We start from the raw sequence: 22850 nt of genomic DNA on the forward strand, positions 1-22850 counted from the left end.
CCAGTTCCACCGCAAATTAACCCCCCTCCGCCCGCCAGTCCCTTTCCTCCGCCGGCCGCCCCATCCATCCCGCCAGCCTCCCTCAGCCCGCCCAGCAGTAATTCCCCCCCCGGCCGCCAGCCTCCCTTCGCACCGGCTCCCGCACCGCAAATTTACACCCCGCCCGCCAGCCTCCCTCCGCCTGCACCGGCTGCCACACCGGTAATTCACCGGCCGCCAGCCCGCCCGGCCGCCAGCCAGCCTCCCTCCCCCGCATCGGTAATTCACCGCCAGCCACCCTCCCACCCCCGCACCGCTAATCAGCCGCACCCCCCCCCCCCCGCACCCGCACCGCTAATTCGCCGCACCCCCCCGCACCCGCACCGCTAATTCGCCGCACCCCCCCCGCGCTAATTCGCCGCACCCCCCCCCACCCGCACCGCTAATTCGCCGCCCCCCCCCCACACCCGCACCGCTAATTCGCCGCACCCCCCCCCGCACCGCTAATCAGCCGCACCCCCCCCCACGCACCGCTAATTCGCCGCACCCCCCCCCCCCCCGCACCGCTAATCAGCCGCACCCCCCCACACCCGCACCGCTAATTCGCCGCACCCCCGCACCTGCACCGCTAATTCGCCGCACCCGCACCGCTAATCAGCCGCACCCCCCCGCACCCGCACCGCTAATCAGCCGCACCCCCCCGCGCACCCGCACCGCTAATCAGCCGCACCCCCCCCCCGCACCCGCACCGCCAATTCGCCGCACCCCCCCCCCCCCCCGCACCGCTAATTCGCCGCACCCCCCCCGCACCCGCACCGCTAATTCGCCGCACACCCGCACCGCTAATCAGCCGCACACCCCCCCCCCCCCCCGCACCGCTACGGTAGCACATCACTGCTGCCGGGCTGCCGCTGTCACAGGACACCCAGCAGTGGCACCCCTCCCGCGATACCCCACGATCGCGGCACCCCACCCATGATTGCTGCACCCACGCACGCCACCCCCGATCACTGGCACCCCACCTGCGGTTGCGGCACCCCCGCACCCCACCCGCGATCGCGGCACCCCCCGCAGCTTACCCGCAATCGCGGCACCCCCCGCAACTTACCCGCAATCATGGCACCCCCTGCAGTTTACCCACAATCGCGGCACCCCCCGCAACTTACCCGCAATCGCGGCACCCCCCCCCGCGATCGCGGCACCCCCCGCATATCACCCACGATCGCGGCACCCCCGCATATCACCCGCGATCTCGGCACCCCCCGCATATCATCCACGATCGCGGCACCCCCCGCATATCACCAGCGATCGCGGGACCTCTGCTCCCCTCCTGCAGTCACTGCCCCCCAAGATCGTGGCACCCCTTCCCCCTCACCACCACCAGGGCCAGCTCCAGCCCGCACCGGCTCCCGCACCGCTAATTCAACCCCCCCCTCCGCGGCCCCCCTCCGCCAGCCTTCTGTCACTTCAGGCGCGCACGGAGACATCAGGTGAGTGCCACGGAGTGGCGCTTCCTGATTGGCTGAAGAGACACTTCTGTGACAGCTGTGACCGGGGTGTCTCTGCATTCGTGGAAAGGGTTCCCATGTGTAAACATGGGACCCCTTTTAGTCCGTTTGGTCCGGGTGTTCGGTTTGTTGTTTTGCCAAGTACGTGGATTATAATCTGGACCCTGGATCAGGTGAGTATAATTATCTTTTATTTTCAGGTACCCGTGGATTCTACTTGGAGAAGAGGACCGACTGCTTCGTGTCAACATAGGTAAGTATGTGTGTGTCGACATGTGTGAAATAAAGTTTTACTGTCACGGTGTGTGTCTCCTGTTTTTATTTGGGTATTTTTTTCCCATTAGAACTACAGGTACCAGCGGGCCCGTTTTTCTCCCGCATGCTGGTACTTGTGGTTCTCCAAGTACCAGCTTGCGGGGGAGGCTTGCTGGGACTTGTAGTACTACTGGGAAAAAACAATATTCTTTTAATTGTCTCAAGGCTATCAGCCCCCCATCCGCAGCCTTTGGATGGGGGGGACAGCCTCGGGCTTCACCCCTGGCCCTTGGGTGGCTGAGGAGGGGGACCCCTTGATTGAAGGGGTCCCCACTCCCCCAGGGTACCCCGGCCAGGGGTGACTAGTTGGATATTTAATGCCACGGCCGCAGGGCACTGTATAAAAGTGACCCCCGGCTGTGGCATTATCTGTCCAGCTAGTGGAGCCCGATGCTGGTGTAAAAAATACGGGGGACCCCTACTCTTTTTGTCCCCCGTATTTTTTGCACCAGCACCAGGCGCAGAGCCCGGTGCTGGTTTTAAAAATACGGGGGATCCCCTGTCCGTTTTCCCCCCGCATTTTTAGAACCAGGACCGGCTCGAAGAGCCCGAGGCTGGTTATGCTTTGGAGGGGGGACCCCACGCAATTTTTTTTCAGGTTTTTCCCATTCCATTTAAAAAAAATAATAATAATAATAATCTTTTTAAAAATATATAAATAATACTTGTGCCTCCAAAAAAGACAAACCAAGTACCTAATCCCTTCTAATATAAATAGATATGCTATTACCCACCCAAAAAAACACCAAAAAAAACATGTTTTTAAAAATTTTTATTAGATTCCGCCAGCAAAGTGTGGCGAATTGAAAATGACCGAAACCGAAACGTTAAGCTGTCAGAACAGGGTCACGTATGTTCTTGATTTTTGAAAAGTCCTAGAGTGCCGCCTATCGTTTGTGATATGTTTGCTTTTTGAAGCTCAGGAGGGCACCAGGCAAGCTGTACATTTTACTACATTGGGAGTGCCGAATATCTACATCTGGTATATATATATATATATATATATATATATATAATTTGCCTTGGCAGCCCAACCATGCTGGTATCCATAGTACAGTATAAAAACAAGTAAATCTAATAAATGTATGGTGGTGAAAGAAAAGCCCAGTTTCACTGAAAAAAAGACAATTCTGCATGTTTTGAAATGAAAAAAACAAAACTGAAGAACTGTAGGAAGGCACTGTCCGCCTACTTCGGTGACATCACAAGTTGGACAGAAGTTGGTAGGTTGGTTGGTCTGATGAAAAGTTGGTTAGATGTGTGGAGCACTGGTAAAAAGTTGGTTAGATGTGTGGGGCACTGTTTTAGTTGAACAGACAAGTTGGATGGTTGGAAGTTTGGAGTGTTGGAGAAAAGTTGGTCTGAAGTTGGTCTGATGTATGGCTGGCATAAGGCGCTGGACAGTGACATCATAGTGTTTTCCCTTAAACACACACAAAAGATTCCTGAGCAACAAAGTCTGGGACAGATGTATTAATCCTGGAGAAGTGATAAAGAAGTAATAAAAGCAGTGATAAGTGCAAGGTGATAACGCACCAGCCAATCATTACAGGTTTGAAAAGTGACAGGTAGGAGCTCATTGGCTGCTGCGTTATCACCTTCCACTTACCACTGCTTTATCACTTCTCCAGGCTTAATACCTCTGCCCCAATGTGCGTATCAGTGTCACACATTCCCAAACAGCTAATCACAAGAGGCTCGCTAGTGCTGGCGATCATTATAATCAGTTCCTTTGTACCTGATCCTGACCACCCACAAAGCTGGCATAGCATTCACTAGCATAATGCTTCATATGGCCATACTCCAGTGACGTGAGGTGAGGCAGAGCCTTTGCTGTCATACTAACGTAAAGTATATGAAAAATACAAAGAATATATTAGAAACTAGGTGCTTCATCGCGCCCTACAGGCGCTCTTCACAACGTCGTAAGGGGCTACGCCCCCTTAACCCATGCACGCCTTTCTAGTACAGTTCAATATATGTATCATATGGAGTATTACCTGCATTCCTAGTTTTGTTAGTGGTTAAATATTGCACAATGAAAGGGCGTCGGATGGTGAAGGGGGCGTAGCCCCTTGCGACGGTGTGAACAGCGCCTGCAAGGCACACTGTACAGAATGCAGAAAATGTGAGGGGGACCGCAGATGGGGGAGGGGGTCGGGAGGTGCTGTGGGTGGGGATGTGCTGGGGAGTGGGATCCGGAGGTGTTATGGGTGGGGGAGGGATGGGGTGCCGCAGGTAGGGGCAGGTGAGGGGAACTGGTGGATGGGGTTCCGGAGACGCTGCAGGTGGGGAAGGGGCGGGTGCGGTAGGGATGCATGTGGGGGAGGGGCAGGTGCGGGGGTGCGGCAGATGGGGGAGGGGTCCTGAGGCGCTGCGGGTGGTGGAGGGGCGGGTGCAGTGGGGCCGCGGGTGGGGTAGGGGGTCAGGAGGCGCTGCGGGTGGGAGAGAGGCGGTTGCGGGGGATGACTGCGGATGGGGGAGGGTGTCTGTAGATGCTGTGGGTGGAGGGGGGTCTGCGGTTGGGAGGTTCTGTGGTTGGGGGAGGGGCAGGGGAGTGGGGGCTGTGGGTGGGGTAGGGGGTCAGGAGATGCTGTGGGTGGGGGAGAGGCAGTTGGGGGGATGACTGCGGATGGGGAAGGGTGTCTGTAGATATTGTGGGTGGAGGGGGGTCTGCAGATGGGAGGTTCTGTGGTTGAGGGAGGGGCAGGGGAGTGGGGGCCGTCTGTGGTGTAGGGGGGCTGGAGGTTCTGCGTGTGGGGGAGGGGTGGGGGAGCGGCATGTGGTGGAGGGGCAGGTGCAGTTGATGGTGGAAGGGTCCGAAGGTACTGCGGGTAGTGGATGGGTGGGTGCGGGGGTAAGGAGGCGCTGCGGGTGGGGGAGGGCAGTTGCGGGGGTTGACCGCGGATGGGGGAGGGTGTCTGTAGAGGCTGTGGGTTGAGCGGGGGCGGATGTGGGGGGGGGGGCTGTGGTTGGGAGGTTCTGTGGTTGAGTGCGGGCCAAGGGAGTGGGGGCTGTGGGTGGTGTAGGGGGTCTGGAGGCGCGTGTGTGGGGGAGGGATGGCGGTGGTGGAGGGGTCCGAAGACGCTGCAGGTGGTGGATGGATGGGTGCTGCAGGTAGGGGGTCAGGAGGCGCTGGGGGTAGTTGTAGGGGATGTCAGCGGATGGGGGAGTGTGTTTGTAGATGCTGTGAGTGGAGGGGGGAGGATTGGGGGGAGGGCTGTGGTAGGGGGTTGATGTGTGTACAGCAGGTATATATATATGTGTGTGGGGGGGCACGTGTGTGTACAGCAGGTATATATATGTGTGTGTGAGGTGGGTGTGTGTACAGCAGGTATATACTGTATGTGTGTATGGAGGGAGTACATAGGGCAGGTACAGGTATATACACATAGTATGAGGGCTGCTGTGTGACACCATGCATGATGCTGGCCGGGTGTAAGCCTCAGTGCAGTAAAGTTTCATAATAAATACGGCCTAGGAAGCGATGCCGGCTGCCCATACTGTACAGTGTGCGAGCACAGAGTAACATGTCCCCCAGCAGCACAGCACATGTCAGCCTCCATGAGAGAGAGAGAGAGAGAGAGAGAGTGGGGGGGAGATGCACTAAGCCTGAAAAGTGATAAATATCACTGTGATAAAGTACCAGCCAATCGGCTCCTAACTGCCATGTCACAGGCTGTGTTTGAAAAATGACAGTTAGGAGCCGATTGGCTGGTACTTTATCACAGTGATATTTATCACTTTTCAAGCTTAGTACATCTGGCCCAGAGAGAGAGAGAGAGAACACCGACACACAGCCCGCGCGCACACGTCTCCCACCTTAGCCAGCAACTGTCCGGCACTGTCTGACCTGCTGCCTCTCCTCATAGGGACACAGCAACCCCTCTATCCTCCGCTCAAACTGACACCTGGAGGGAAACACTGGGACAGGAAGCCGTGTCAAGGACACGCAGCATGGGGAGAAGGAGGGTGAGAGGGGTATCATGTTGTACATGCGGTGTGGCTGGTGTGTGGCTGTGTTACGTCTGTGTTTGCTCTCCACCGAGCACTGCCATAATCCACGATTCCACACACTGCCAGGGAAGGGTCTCCAAGCTATTAATCTGCAGCCAGTCACAGAGCCGCAGGCTGCAGCTGAACATCCTATTGGGCGGCTGAGCTGTCGCTCACCAAGCAGCCCAGCAAGCAGTGCTGCGGCTGTGAACATGAAGAGGGGAGCGCTGTGCCGCGGATCGGATTGGAGATCCGATCTGTGGCGGCTGGCGGGGGGACCAGGGTACTAACCCCCAGAGCTCCACCCTTAATCCGTCTCTGCCGCCGCCGCACAGTGACTGGTCGAGCCTCCCGCAGCTGCGGCCCGTTACCCGTCCTCCTCCAGGCAATCACACAGTGGCCAGGTGACTGCCGCCACGCCCCGCCGACCGGTGATTGGCTAACAGCTATGAGTGATCACAAACCCTTCTCAGACACTACGCCAATCACACGACTGGGATCATACAGCCCCGTCCTAACCATTGGTTCTTCTGTATGACATAGCACCTCCCGCCCAGGAGACATGGCCAGATCAGCCATGTGTCTGCTTTTTACCCCTATATCTTAGGCCAGATCTGTGACCCTGACTCCGCCCAGCATTGTGACTCCGTCCAGCGTTAGCAAATGAGGCACAAAGTCACAGATCTGGGCTAATATATAGGAGATATCTTCTTTGTATTATTCTAAACATTTGTATAGTCAAAACTCTGAAGTAAAAAGTCTATGGTCCGCTGCCTATCTTTTCCGCACATCTCTAATAAAAACTCAACAAATTTCCATCAGTATATACTGCTGCACCTGTGTATAATGCCCACATGATCCTTTGGCCTCATATATTGTGTGTAAAGCTAACACTAGCCAGTGCCTCCTCAGCCATTTACCTCATCACACGTCCCTGCCATACTCCATGACTTGGCAACACCTCATACCATTCCATCACACACCCCGGAAAACCTGGTTAGAAAAAGGGACCGTCCTCAGAAGGCAGTGCCACAGCCAAGCAGTACGCATAAACCATGACTATCCAGCAGTGCCACCATGACATTTTGCAGGGTCCATTACTAGAGAGGGAGACCTGGCCTATAATAAAGGCCGTCCATGCCTGCTTGGGGGAACAGGGACCATTTCTCCAACTCCATATCTGACCCGACTGATCAGGACTCATCCCCCTCTCATCTCCCCTGTTATCTCAGAAAGACCTCAGAAGAGAGAATGCAGCAGCTAAATTGCATTTGGGACTAAACCTGTGTGTGAGGTGTTAATTTGAGCAGGTAGGTAGCAAGGCTTGCCACAATCAGGGGTTTAAGAGAAGGGAGGTGGGTTCTCTTTACCCAGGCCCGGCCTTGTTGGAGGAGCCTGGGTTAGTTGCACATCAGGCAAGTAGAGGAAGGAGACTCTTTCCCCAGCCTGGCACACGTTGCTGTGTCCAAGGAAAGAAGATTCTAAAGGAAGATTCACTGGACCACAGCAGATGTTGAAGGACCTTCCAATTTTAGGAGCACTCTGGAACCTAATTAAACAATATTTAGTATTTATATACTAATTAATTGTAACTGATGAAACTTCTCCCAAACTTACATTTTGCATTTTAGGTAGGGTAATCCTTTAAATTCCAGTATGTTTGTATATCTGTAATTAAAACAACAAGCAGCCATAAGGAAAATACAGGAGGAGCATTCCAGACAGATGGTGACGGCAAGAGCAGGGGACTTTTCAGAAAAGAATCTGCAGTGAAAATGTTATTAACCTACAATTTCCCCTGGTCTCCGGGAGCATCTGCCCCTCCTCCCCAAAAGCTATTTGTCCGTGTTCTCTTGCAAAGAAGATTTTAAAGCATTAACAAAAAGTACATGAGAGAGATTACTCTCCTGGTCCATTTGCTCGATAAACAAGGGAATATTTTCACCAGTAGGAATACATCTATATACATTCAGAGAACGCAGGTACGCGATGATGAAAATGAAGAGGCCTTGTACAGGCACATCTAGTTAAAAAAATTAAATGTTTCACCTTTCTGAATCATAGACACAAATACAGAATACCACAGGTTGTTGTTTATTTTTATATGCTATATTGTTATAATCGAAAATCAAACAATTACAGTACATATGGAAAATCACGTTGTGCAAAAGATTTTTTTATTTCTTTTTAGTTTAACATCATAAAAAATAGATGAACAAAATAGAGGAAACATGACAAAATAAGACACAGTAGAAACAAATAAAATAACTTATCACTTTAATCAGTGCTCTCAAATAGGCCAATACTGCTGTTTACTTGAATTCTACTGGCTTTACTGAATGGACTGGGCCGCTACAAGGGACATGCAGTGAGGTAAATGGCTCAGGAGGCACTGGCTAGTACCTACGCCACATTTGCACACAATATATTAACCAGACCGGCCTACTCTCCCGGATCCTGCGGGGGACTCACAATTTTTAGGGTAGTCCCCCGCACCCCCGGAAGAGTGGGCATCCCTCCCACATTATGCCCACTTCCTAGTGAAGTGAGCAGAACAGTAACAGGAATCCAGGTCCGCGAGGAGCGGGCGGGGCCTAGTGACACAATTCTATGTTAAGCGCCTCATGTAGACCCTACCCACTATTCAGAGTAGCACGATTCACAGCACTTTGTATAATGATGGAAGAGCTCTGGTCCCGCCCCACCACAGCTCAACTGCTTGTCCTCCCTGGGCTTCTCCCAGGGAGGGCAGTTTAAGCATTGGTAAGTATGGTATGAGCCCAGTGTCGGACTGACTGGCCCATAGGGGTACAGGGGAAACCCCCCCGGCCCCCCCCCCCCCCCCAGAGGTCAGGATCTAGACTGTGCACTTGAATTATACATATGTTACCCTATACAGCACGGGACTATGGTGTATTTTCTACAGTGCATACTGTAGCTGTTATTAATTTGGTACTTTATCATGTATGCTCTAGCAGTATTTACTTTATGCTGTATATTTATAAAGGGGCCTAAGCATAATTATGGGCCCCTGTCACTGTATTCCCCAGTGGGCCCTTCATGCCCCAGTACTGTATATACTGGAAACTTGGTGAACTTTGATCAGAGATGTGCGGAAAAGATAGGCAAGTGCTTCCCCTGCCATAGACTTTTTAGTCCAGGGTTTTGACTATAAAAATGATTAGAATAATACAAAGTAGATATTTCTAATATATTCTTTGTATTCTTCATATACTTTATGCAGTAAAAACTCTGGAGTATGACAGGAAAGGCCCAGCCTCACCTCACCGCACGTCACTGGTCATTACTACATATGTGAGACAGTAAGTAATGTAACTTCAGTTGCTTTGGTCTGATTAGCCATGTTACAAAACGCATAGGAGGGAATCCAATTGCAGGTGAAGTTCTGGCCCCCGTGAGTTAGTGCGGAAACAGCCACACTTTACAGCAGCTCGGACTAGCGCAGTTTTGTTTGCAGCCCCGTAGAGCTGCGTACAAAACGGTGTGAAATTCAGGGTGAGAGAGCACTGTTGACAGCATTAACACGCCATTGCAGCGGCAACACGCACACGTCACCCGCAATTGGATTGACCCCATTGGATTGACCTTTCAGATAAGTCAAGCTCATATAAAATACACAAAACATTAGTAGGAAGCTATCCTCACCTCCTACCAAGGGAATCATCAGAGTCTTCGAAGTGGGATGGGAGTCTTATTAACCGACGTACCAGCTGGAACCAGCTCAGGATTTTAAAGAATGGGATTTCACATTAATGAATCTCTGATACTCTATTACAAACCAGCTTATATAAAATAACTACTGGAAAATTTCACAAATAAATATGTCAAAGGTTTCAGGAGTTTTTCAAATGCAATACTTGAGAGTATGCTGTATTGATGCAGGGGGGAGGAGGAGGGAGCGATGAAGTTATTTACCAGCAGAAAATAACTGATAGCAGAGAACAATAACTTGTACATAGCTCAACAGATGTAATTAGTCATAAATCTGACGTTCTGTCAAGACAGGAGGACATATGCATGTGTTATTAGCAGGCCCCAGATTTTTAGGATCTGGGAAAAAAAAAAAAGGAATTTAGGAATTGGTATCCGTTTGGATGGTCAACCATGTTAATGTCGACAGTCATTAGGTCGACCACTAATGTTCGACATTGACAAATGGTCGACACATGAAAATGGTCGACACTAGACTGGTTGATACATGAAAAGGTCTACATGGCTTTTTTTTTTACATTACATTTTTTACTTTTTCATACTCTACCATCCACGTGGACTACGATTGGGAACTTGTAATCTGTGCTGAGCGCAGTGGTAGCGGAGGGAGGCACCTTGCCCGCAGCATAGTGAGCGAAGCGAGCCATGCAAGGGAACGCGGTACACTAATTGGGGATCCTGGTCATGTTATGGAAAAAAATGACACAAAAAATAGTTAAAAAATCCACGTCGACCTTTTCATGTGTCGACCTGCCCTGTGCCGACCATTTCCATGTGTCGACTTTTAGTCCAATAGTGGTCGACCTAATGAATGTCGACCTTAACATGGTTGACCATTCATACTAGAATGGGGGTCCACGAATCTCTGGAGTCTGCAGTTTCGCTGCATACGCAACGCGTCAAAGCTGTAACAGGACACCTCTGTATATATGAATTACATATGAAAGCTGCTCATTCCACACATATCCACAGTAAAGGTATATAGTTTCAATTTAAGTAACAGAATTCGGACATTTTAGGTACTAACACCCAGATTTGGTCATTTTAGGACCTGTGGAAATTAAGTATGTTATTCCATAGTACATAAAACATAAAAGGAATCTGAAATTTTTAGTGTAATGGGAAAGAATTATAATAGTTTAGAACCTAAGAATCCTGGGTTTAGTATAATGCTCATTCAGGGGAGAAAAAAACTTGTAAACTACATTTAATGGCCTTTTAATAATTAACCCAATAAAAACAGGCACTCACACTTTGAGATATGTATCTTATATATGCATTACAAACAAACCATTATGAAAGAGAAATGTAATATGTTTTGGTTTTTTTTGTATTTCTCTTACATTAAAATAGTGTTCATAACCTACTGGACACAGGGGGTAACCCAATAAAAACAGGCACTCACACTTTGAGATATGTATCTTATATATGCATTACAAACAAACCATTATGAAAGAGAAATGTAATATGTTTTTTTTTTTTTTTGTATTTCTCTTACATTAAAATAGTGTTCATAACCTACTGGACACAGGGGGTAATTCTGAGTTGATCGCAGCAAGAACTTTGTTAGCAGTTGGGCAAAACCATGTGCACTGCAGGGGAGGCAGATATAACATGTGCAGAGAGAGTTAGATTTGGGTGTGGTGTGTTCAATCTGCAATCTAAATTGCAGTGTAAAAATAAAGCAGCCAGTATTTACCATGCACAGAAACAAAATAACCCACCCAAATCTAACTCTCTCTGCAAATGTTTTATCTGCCCCCCCTGCAGTGCACATGGTTTTGCCCAACTGCTAAAAAAAGTTCCTGCTGCGATCAATTTGGAATTATCCCCAGTGTTGGTACTGCAGCCTCTGGGTTTTTTTTTTTCTGTTGGTACAATGCAATACTTTACTGCTTTTGAAAAAGCATTTCAGGGAGATTGGATGTTGACCTACATCTAAATGTAAACAAGCAGTTATAGATTTGCAGTATATTGGATATAATGCAGTTGTTGCTCAGTAAGACCTTGTTTTTGAAAGCACACTATTTACTAGTTACTATTCATATAAGTGGCCATGGGAAACCTTATTTAATTATGCATGAAGCCATAGGGGTTATTGTGCCTTAAAACCAAAGTAGGATGGCACTGATGAGTCTATTTGAATGGTATTTCTGGGTTTTTTTTGCAAGTATATATAGCTAAGGGTAAGGTGCAGTCATGGAGATTGCTAGACTTTTCAGGGAGTCAGGAATAATGCTGCTATTTCAGGGAGTCTCCCTGACATTCAGGGACTTCAGGGAGAATTGGCAAGTATGTACTGTACTATTCATATGTGTTTATCCGTCTCACCCCACCCACTCACTGTCATGTCCTGTCGGGTTTCCCCCCGGCCGCTACAGGTCTGCGGTCCTGTTGCACCTGCCCCTGTTAAAAATGTCTCTCCCAAAATGACCACCGCCTCCTCTAGCATACTTAATAACTGTCTCCCTGAGGTGGCGACCATTTTGGGAGGGACATTTTCAATGGGGGCAGGCGTGATGGGACTGCAGACAAGTATCTTCAGATCCTGGCAGTGGCATAGTAATAGCAGCCGCAGACCCCACAGCGCTAACAAGTCACACAGCGCATCCAAGGCACTGCAGGGACTATTGCTATGCCACTGATACAGATACATTCCTTCACTTGGGATTTCACAGACCCTAAGGGGTATATGCAATTCAAGGCGAATCGCGGCAATTTTTCGCCATTTTTTAATTCGACTTAATTCGACAGGTGAATTCCGGAAGGTGGCTGCCGGAATTCACCATATTCAATGAAAAACGGATTTGCCAGAACCGCGGGCGAAAATCGGCCGATTTGGCGGATTTTGCCGCGATTTTAAAAAACGGGAAAAAACGGGAAAAACCCGGAAAAAAAATGGCGTGGGGTCCCCCCTCCAAAGCATAACCAGCCTCGGGCTCTTCGAGCTGGTCCTGGTTCTAAAAATGCGGGGAAAAATTGGGCAGGGATCCCCCATATTTTTAAAACCAACACCGGGCTCTGCGCCTGGTGCTGGTGCCAAAAATACGGGGGACAAAAAGAGTAGGGGTCCCCCGTATTTTTAACACCAGCATCGGGCTCCACTAGCTGGACAGATAATGCCACAGCCGGGGGTCACTTTTATGCCGTGCCCTGCGGCCGTGGCATTAAATATCCAACTAGTCACCCCTGGCCGGGGTACCCTTGGGGAGTGGGGACCCCTTCAATCAAGGGGTCCCCCCCCCCAGCCACCCAAGGGCCAGGGGTGAAGCCCGAGGCTGTCCCCCCCCCCATCCAATGGGCTGCGGATGGGGGGGCGGATAGCCTTTTGTGATAATGAAAAGAATATTGTTTTTTCCAGCAGTACTACAAGTCCCAGCAAGCCTCCCCCGCAAGCTGGTACTTGGAGAACCACAAGTACCAGCATGCGGGAGAAAAACGGGACCGCTGGTACCTGTAGTACTACTGGAAAAAAAATACCCAAATAAAAACAGTACACAGACACCTTGATAGTAAAACTTTATTACACACTACCGACACACACATACTTACCTATGTTGACACGCCGACTGCCACGGTCTCCGACGATCCGAGGGTACCTGTGAAAAAATTATACTCACCTTCCAGCGTCCAGAGGTACATCCACGTCCAGAGTATAATCCACGTACTTGTTAAAAAAACAAACCGCAAATACCCGCTCCATACCGGACTGAAAGGGGTCCCATGCTGACACATCAGACCCCTTTCTCCCGAATGCCGGGACATCACGTGACTCCTGTCACTGAAGTCCCTTCAGCCAATCAGGAAGCGCTACTTCCGTGGCGCTCACCTGATTGGCTGTGCGCTGTCTGTGCTGTGACAGCGCATCGCAAAGCCGCTCCATTAGTTTCAATGGTGGGAACTTAGCGGCTAGCCGGGGGGTTACCCGCGGTCAGCCGCTGACCGGCGGGTGACCTCACCGCTAGCCGCTAAGTTCCCACCATTGAATAAAATGGACGGGGCTGTGCGATGCGCTGTCTGAGTTCAGACAGCGCACAGCCAATCAGGTGAGCGCAACGAAGTTGCGCTTCCTGATTGGCTTTAGAGACCTTTGTGTGACAGCTGTCACTGACAGGTCTCATTCGTGGAAAGGGGTCTCATGTGTCAGCATGGGACCCCTTTCAGTCCGGTGGCCCGTGTGTTCGTTTTCTTTTTTTGCCAAGTACGTGGATGTATCTCTGGACCATGGCTGAGGTGAGTATATTGATCTTTTATTTTCAGGTATCCGTGGATTCTACATGGAGAAGAGGACCGATGTCGGCGTGTGAACATAGGTAAGTATGTGTGTGTCGACGTATGAAATAAAGTTTTACTGTCACGGTGTGTGTGTCCTGTTTTTATTTGGGTATTTTTTCCCCAGTAGTACTACAGGTTCCAGCGGGCCCGTTTTTCTCCCGCATGCTGGTACTTGTGGTTCTCCAAGTACCAGCTTGCGGGGGAGGCTTGCTGGGACTTGTAGTACTGCTGGAAAAAACAATATTCTTTTCATTATCACAAAAGGCTATCAGCCCCCCCATCCGCAGCCCATTGGATGGGGGGGGACAGCCTCGGGCTTCACCCCTGGCCCTTGGGTGGCTGGGGGGGGGACCCCTTGATTGAAGGGGTCCCCACTCCCCCAGGGTACCCCGGCCAGGGGTGACTAGTTGGATATTTAATGCCACGGCCGCAGGGCACGGCATAAAAGTGACCCCCGGCTGTGGCATTATCTGTCCAGCTAGTGGAGCCCGATGCTGGTGTGAAAAATACGGGGGACCCCTGCTCGTTTTGTCCCCCGTATTTTTTGCACCAGCACCAGGCGCAGAGCCCGGTGCTGGTTTTAAAAATACGGGGGATCCCCTGTCAATTTTTTCCCCGCATTTTTAGAACCAGGACCAGCTCGAAGAGCCCGAGGCTGGTTATGCTTTGGAGGGGGGACCCCACGCCATTTTTTTAAAGGATTTTACCGTTCCAGCAATAAAAATAAAATAAATAAAAAAAATATTTTAAAAAATATATAAATAATATTTGTGCCTCCAAAAAAAAAAAAAAAAGTACCTAATCTAGGGGTGGGCAACATGCGGCCCGCGGGCCGGATGCGGCCCGCGGACCGATCCTGCCTGGCCCGCTGTGCCCCATCAGAGTGCAATGACAAGCGGCCCAACAGGCTGAGCCGCTTGTCATTGCGCTACACTGCTCCCAGACGCGGCGCCGCTGAGGAAATCCCGGTCACGTCACAGGGTCAGCTGACCGGGATTTCCTCTGTTGTTATGCGCTGGGCGGCACGGGGGGCGGGCAGTGAGCAGGAGCGGCGGCTAGTGAATAGGAGGCGGCCAGTGGGCAGCGAGCGGGAGCGGGCAGAGGCCACAGCAGCAGTGACTCCGGGCAGCAGCAGCAGCGCGGACCATCGGACAGCGGGGATCATCTGCCAGTGTGAAAAACAGGTAAACCCCCTGTCCAGCCAGCCCCTGGATCAGTGCTAAAGCTGTCATATAGGTTAAGGGGAGGGGAGTTAAAAACTACAATATGAGTTTAGGGGAGGGGGGGAAAGGGGGGTAGGGACTGCTATATAGGTTTAGGGGGAGGGGGGGAAAGGGGGGTAGGGACTGCTACAGGGGTGAAACTACCAGGGGCGCTGTCTGCTGTAATGTGTAAAAAGGGGGACTGTCTGCCGTAATGTGTAAAAAGGGCACGCTGTCTGCCGTAATGTGTAAAAAGGGGCACGCTGTCTGCCGTAATGTGTAAAAAGGGCGCGCTGTCTGCCGTAATGTGTAAAAAGGGCACGCTGTCTGCCGTAATGTGTAAAAAGGGGCACGCTGTCTGCCGAAATGTGTAAAAAGGGGCACACTGTCTGCCGTAATGTGTAAAAAGGGCACGCTGTCTGCCGTAATGTGTAAAAAGGGCACGCTGTCTGCCGTAATGTGTAAAAAGGGCACGCTGTCTGCCTTAATGTGTAAAAAAGAGTACGCTGTCTGACGTAATGTGTTAATAAGGGTATGCTGTCTGACGTAATGTGTAAAAAGGGCACACTGTCTGCCGTAATGTGTAAAAAGGGGACTCTTTTTGTGTATTTTGTGTGTGGCCCTCGAATATTCGCTGGATGTGTTAAGCGGCCCCCCAGCTGAAATAATTGCCCACCCCTGACCTAATCCCTTCTAATATAAATAGATATGCTATTCCTAAAAAAAAAAACACCAAAAAAAACATGTTAATTTTTTTTTTTATTGTTTTCACCCTCCAAAGTGTGGCGGATTGAAAATGACGAATTTGCTGTCTAAAAGCACTGCTGTCGAATTTCCAAACTTGAATTGAATATGCTTTGGTCGAATTGCAGCACTTGTATCATTGCAGAAAAGTCGAATTTGCAAAAATTAGAATTTCAAAAAGTCGAATTTTGAAAGTCCGTTTTTTGGTCGGAAAGCACTGAATTGCATAGGCGAATTTTTTTTTTGGGCGAAAATGACCCGAAATTCGACAATTTCGGGAATTCGACCGCAATTGCATATACCCCTAAGAGTCATTCTGGGTTGAAATGAGGCTATAAGGAGGTATTCAATTACACCCAATTACTTTTCTCCTGAAAGAAAAAGGGTGTGGTATAGAAGTTAGACAGTTAAAAGATAGACAGTCATTAGGTCGACACCATTTGGTCGACAGACAAAATGTCGACATGGTCAAACGGCCAACAGGATCCAAAGGTCGACACAAAAACAATAATTTGTGTATTTTGTGTTTCAAATTTTTTTTTTTTTTACCCAAATTTGTTGAAATTCATCCCTTCGTGGGCTTGCTTCACTCGCCATGCTTCGGGCTCGGACAAAGTTACTAAAGGTAATAGTTTGTGACATGGATAGTAAATGAGGCAAAAGTTGTAAAAGCATGAAAACACCCTAAACAAAAAAAAAAAAAGCATTAACTATGTCGACCTTTTAACTGTTGACCTTTTGACCCTGGCAACCTTCTGACTGCCGACCATATGGTGTTGACCTAATGACTAACTTTTAACTGTCAATACACTGCAACCCCGAAAAAAGTACTGATTTTATAATTATCGGGCTATTCAAGTAAATCTCGCCTTTTTTTCGGTAGAAAAAGGTCCCATTTTCATGCAATAACACATGGGATCCAGTAGCGGATCTTGCCACGGGCAAGCAGGACTCTTGCCCGGGGCGCAGCCTTCCGGAGGGCGCCGGCGCCTTCCGGAGGGCGCCGCACCATGGCAAGATCCGCTGCTGCTGTGGTGCCCCCCGCTGCCCGCTGTGCCGCCGTCCGCTGTGAAGGGAAACTAGACGCTACGCGTCTAGTTTCCCTTCGGGGGCTGCCCGCTGTGAAGGGAAACTAGACGCTACGCGTCTAGTTTCCCTTCCTGGAGAGGACCTTAACTGTAATGATGTGCGGTGCGCATTGACGTCATCGCGCACCGCACAGCAAAGGTCCTCTCCACGAAGGGAACTAGACGCTTAACGTCTAGTTTTCCTTCGTGGAGAGGACCTTTGCTGTGCGGTGCGCACCGCACATCCTAACTGACCACGCCCCCTTATGAAGACACGCCCCCTAATGCCGCCCGGGGCGCAAGAAGCCCCCGAACCGGCCCTGATGGGATCCTGGAGTATCCAGATCCATGTGTTATCGCCAGCTCTGAGGGCTGCTTATCTGGGATTTTGCTTGGGTTGCTTCAGGCACCCGAAGCATGATCCCAGATAAGTGCCAGCTATTGGGGCTAATTGAATAGCCCCCAGCGAATCAATTAGCTGCAGTAAATGACCGCAGCTTGTTGTACTGTATACCAGCCATAACAGTATGATCACATATATTAGTATTTTATTATTAACTACAAGAATCACTAACAAAACTGTCATCTAATTCTACAGTAAAATGAAGAAAATTGACAACACTAAAGTTCGCCAGGTCAAATCGGAACAGCTTTTACGCATAGACGACCATGACTTTGCCATGAGACCTGGATTTGGAGGTGAGTCAAGTCATCAAGCACTAGGAGTGACTTACTACAGACGTGTTATGTCGTATTGTGACACATTCAGTGATTTCTCAGCAGTTTCCTTCCTCTTACATGGGGAAAAGCTGTGATAACCCGTTATTTCCTGGGGGGAAAAAACACTGGAAAAAGCGGTTGTGGTATTATTTACAGACAGTCATAATGTCAACATTCCTAATAAAAACATCAGAATGTCAAGATGGTCATAATCTCTACATTGAACATGTTGACATTCGTTGTGTAGACACTGAAGACACGCTGACATATTAGAATATATCGTCCCTAGTGGCCTAGCGGTCGCTTACCTGCTGATGACAGCTTCAGCTGCTCCAGTCCCAGTGGTCATGTGACTGTCACTTCTAGAACTATGATCCTCCAGCATTCCAGTATGTATTCTTTCTCTATCCCTAATCCCTATTAGTAACCCAAATCCGCCCTCTAATGTTTAACCCTAACCACTGACAAAGCCTAATATATATCCTATATTAAACACGCTAAAAGGTTAAGAGACTCAGTACGCTATTGGAGTATGTGGTACCGTAAGGGTACGTACTCAGCGTAGCGGACGCTTAGCCGTGGACGAGACGCACGAGTGGCACGTTCGCTCACGGCTTAATGCGTAAAGGCAAGCACGCTATAGGCTGCCGATTACCGTAATGATACGCTATCAGCGTAGCGGACGCTCGAGACCACGAGGAGATCACGAGCGGCGCTGACGCTCACAGAGTTAAACCTTTGTAACAATATCATAAACAATGTACTTATATTGTAAACCTTTGTGCAGTGATAAGGTGTAAATGCAACACAGTGTAACCTTGTTAGTTAGAAAGCTGTATGAGCGATTCTTACGCTCTGAGAACCCTTTAGCAATACAATAAACACTCAAATACCGGTCTAAGGGTCTAACACCTTTTAAGGGAATGAATGAACGTTCAATTGCAAAAGAATACACAATACAAGTTATACACTACCAAACTAACATAAAATACCTAACCGAGTTACTACACGTTAAAATACAATCAAAGACACAATTACATTTAAGAGGGGGAAAGGAGAGAGAGAATGGCTTACAACAAGTAGGAGATAAATATGGCTGCAGAGAACTTACGCACAAGGGGAACAATCGCAAGCGCCTTTCTGGATATCCAGCTCCCGATTATCAGTGATGAGAACCGTTGAGAAGAGTAGAGAGCTGGCCCAGGTCGGCTTGTCTTTATATACACTTACACACAGTACAGTACAATGGTCCCTACATTCTTATTGTTCATTGGACACAGGAATCCGTCTCCGCATTATAACAAAAGGTCATAGGTTGGTTCATACAGGTGGGCTGTGACTATTTCAAACTGCTCAGGTGGGAGGGAAACTGGGTTTCCCGCCGCATGGGTAATAAAGTGCAAATATAGTAAATGTCCATAAACTTCTTATGTCCATAACTATACGCACGAGCGAGTAATCCGCTTCAAACCAACACCGGAATATTGCTAATTATATTCTCTTCCGATGGATACTAAACACCACTGTGTAACCCCTGTCTGACCCTTCGTATCAAACAAAGAGGAATCTCTCCGTCCCCGAACATGCTATATTAACTAAACTTTCAGATTCTATCAAAGGGACCATAATCTACAAAATACATTATATGACTAAATTATGTTATGATTCAATCGCCCGCTAGATGCACACAAACTCTACCGTAAATGCGCATACCGCGCGCCCGCGAGTGCACGCGACCGCGAGTATACGCACGCACGGGAGAGCTCATGCTCGTGCAGCGTGCACACGCACGAGGTGCATATATGGCAATGTGCAGCGTGATATTTTTCTGACTTTGACAGTCCACCCTTTGGCAGTCACCAATAACTGCCACTTCCTAAAACAGTTCAAAAAGAGAAAAATATATGTCATGTATAATACATTTCTATGATTGGGTAGGGGAGAAGAGAAGAAGGTGGGAAAACGGTATGACCTAGTGAGATAGCAGAAGCATGTGTGTATGAATCCATGTTTGGGGGGTCATGTATCATCGTGCCGTGTGTGTTTTAAATCAAGCTTCGAGGTATTGCGAAGTATACATTTGAATTCCTTCTTATCCCGTATTAAGGGTCTGTGGATGGGCTGTCAAACTTTACCGAGCTCTTTTCGGCTTTTGGTTGCAACAAAATGGGGGAGCACATTTTAGTTGATGATACATGAATGGGGGGATATGTGAGTGCTGATATCTGTGCCTATATTCCCTATCGACTATGTGTGTCATTACCTGAAGGTTGTAGAGATGAAGATAAGAAGCAAGTATGGTAAATGCAGTCGTAAACTATGTGAGTTTAATGTACATTTGCCGATTGAGGTCTTGTCTGATGTCTTCTCTTGATGTACATGTTGACTGTAGTCTCTGTGGGCTTTTGCCAAAATGCGAGCAAAAGCTTTCTCAATGTCCATAGGCTTACAAAAGTGTTGGGCTATCGTAAAATTTTAAAATTGCTAGGGATATTGGGGGTCTATGGCATTGTCCATCAATTGTCTGTGTAAAAGGTTGTCAAATTCTGCTTCCAAGCGGATGTCTTTGTACCTTGGAGGAAAACAAAGGAGAAACGGGTGAAAGAAACAGGTCGTGGAATCACCTTTTATCACAGCGTGGTTTCAATGGTTGGGTCGTAAATCAAATCAGTCGTTGTTATTACAGTATCTTCACTTCTTAAACTCATCACTCGGGCGCTACGTTTACACTTTGTTAAAACCCGAACGCATCTAAATATCAGACCGACCAATATGATGACACCCAGAATACACAAAATAAATTTCCCTACATCCATGATAATACCTTGGGTCCATTCTCCTAAACCAGAGAACCAATTTCGTGGGTTCAACCATGTCACCCAACCGGTCAGCTCATTACCCACAGCGGCAAGGGTGAGATTGTGTTTCCTTCGGAACTCCCATTTTAATTGCAAAATGTCATCCATCTTTTGATCTATGACCTCGGCCGGATCCTCTGTGCTGTTTGTAATATACGTGCAGCACTTTATTCCATACTGAGTCGTTAGGGTGACACAATACCCGCCTGTCACAGCTGTGAGATAATTGAGAATCATCCTATGCTGAACCAGTTCTGTTTTATAAGCTTGGAGCTCCCTTCCGGTATACCTGAATGTGTCATCATACATTTCAGTGATATTGTCTAATAAATTTGCAAGCGCAGATATATATTTATAATTTATCACTCCTCTGGCGGTACGAGTGATATCTAACGCAATTAGGAATTGAATCCCGGTGGATTCATGGATCAGGTCAGAGGCCGGATGCTCTGTTCTTTCTATCAGGTGCCGTTTAACGATGTGCTCGTAATGAGTGTGAGTATAAGGAGCTTGGGCACTGCGGTGAATATCCTTCATTTTAGTGTGGGATAAAGTCATTACCTCAGGCAGTACTTTTCCAATATAACATAACCCTTCTGAGTTTGGGGCAAGCCACTTATACGCCTTCCTCCCGCATATGAAGTATGCATCATCGGGGAGAACATATGGGACGGAATAGGACATTACCATATTACAAATTTTCCATATGAAATCTCCTAACCCTAATTCTCCCATCTGTTTAGTACACGTATCTGTTTGTACGATATGTGCACAGTATCCTGGTGATACTTCTCCAACTCTCATGATCCTACTTCCCAGGGTATACCTATATCGGAAATATTTTCCACTACCGGCTATGTGGCGTATAAGTTCTGTATCTGTAGGCATTCTATCGGCTCTGTATCATGGTTTGGTTATTCCATGACACTTCCCAATTTCCCGGCTTTCGGGGGTTGGAAATGTTAAAACATACTAGGGATCTATCCACATGATATTGGTGGAGCTTCAAACTAGGAGGACTGGAGATATTAAACCTCCTGTCCACCGGCCTCCCACCACTTAGCTCAAGTACCTCCCCGATAGTTAAAGGGAATGGCACTAATCCTGATTTGCTATGGCCTTGAGGTACTTGAGAGCATACCCAACAATCTGTCTGATTTAACACTTTACCCACTAAGAAGTGATAGTCACTCGATGGATGCCGGTCCATATGGATATTAAAACTGGACTGACATTTCTTTATGCACCCATCCTCAACTAAGTTATCACAATGCCTACAGATGCAATTTTCTTTAGCTAACAATCCTTTGCAATGTTTACGAATAACATGGCTGCTAGATCGTTTTCTGGTACTCGCCTTTGCTCGGTGATTGTGTTGTTATTGGAAATTTACACCTCCGTCTCAGTCATCAGAAACCCATTCTGATCCTTTCTCGACCTCACTGGTACTCTCACCGAAACAGACTGCTCTGGTCAACATCATGGTCAACAGGAAAATCCATATCACAGTCTCTTGGGGCAAGTCCATCTTACAGGAGGAGAAAAGGAGAAATTTGTAATGGGGGTACAGAAAAACAGTTTGAGGGGGAGAGAAACTTGTTACGATAATTAGTTCTCTAGTCTTGTTGTTCTTCTTGTTCTGCTGTCATCTCAAAGATGCTGTCTCTCAGTCTTCTAATCATTCTGGTGATACAATATTTCTTCTAGCTCAGCGCTCTTTCTGTAAGGAGAATAAATCTTGCATTACCATTTGTCCAACTAATGTGTGACATACCATCTGTAACGTTATGAGAACATGAGAAAGAAGAGAGAGAGAAAAAAACAACAACAAGGGAGAGAGAATCGTTCATATATATATATATGCGTCACATAAATCAACAATAAACAACAACAGAAAAAAAACATATTTTTTTTCAAACATTTTTTTCAAGAGAGAAAAAAAACATTGTCAGTTCTTCCGTTCATCATCAGGCTGTCACACCTGCATGTCCAATGGTATCTTTGCGCAGTCCCTCCCACCAGCATTTCCAAACTCCACCCTTTGTATCTGGCCAGGATACATTGATGCGGGTAGGTCATGCTGGGGTTTGGTAGACTTCTGCAAAGACCAAGTAGCTATGTAATGTTTGAGTCCTGCCGATGACCGTCAGAGATGGGGAGAAAAAAAAAAAACATTTTACAGATACTTTACAAATTTTACCCCGGTCATTCCTGTGTCTTCAGGGAATGACCTCCCAATTTATTAACCGTTACCTCAGGCTCATCATCAGTCCTAATGATCACCTTTCCTGACTACATATCATGGGTGTGGCCCAAAATTCTTCCTATGTGATCCCTGATTATAATTTGGTGTGTCATAACTTTGCTCATATTCATGTCTAGGGGGTCTGACTTTATGTGGGCTGTTACAGTTGCTGGCATAATGCCCTTCTCTTTTACAAAGATAACAAACCC

At 48.2% G+C, this 22850-nt stretch overlaps 1 protein-coding gene across 1 annotated transcript in view; it reads left to right on the top strand.

The window, feature by feature from the left end:
- Positions 1-22850, top strand: part of GABRR3 (gamma-aminobutyric acid type A receptor subunit rho3) — a 219263-nt gene that overhangs the window by 21033 nt on the left and 175380 nt on the right. Inside the window, exon 2 of the mRNA XM_063956275.1 lies at positions 17417-17517. Within this exon, the coding sequence (XP_063812345.1) occupies positions 17417-17517 (101 nt within the window). The remainder of the gene's footprint in view (positions 1-17416; positions 17518-22850) is intronic.

Source organism: Pseudophryne corroboree, chromosome 2 (genome assembly GCF_028390025.1).
Source record: "Pseudophryne corroboree isolate aPseCor3 chromosome 2, aPseCor3.hap2, whole genome shotgun sequence".
NCBI lineage: Eukaryota > Metazoa > Chordata > Amphibia > Anura > Myobatrachidae > Pseudophryne > Pseudophryne corroboree.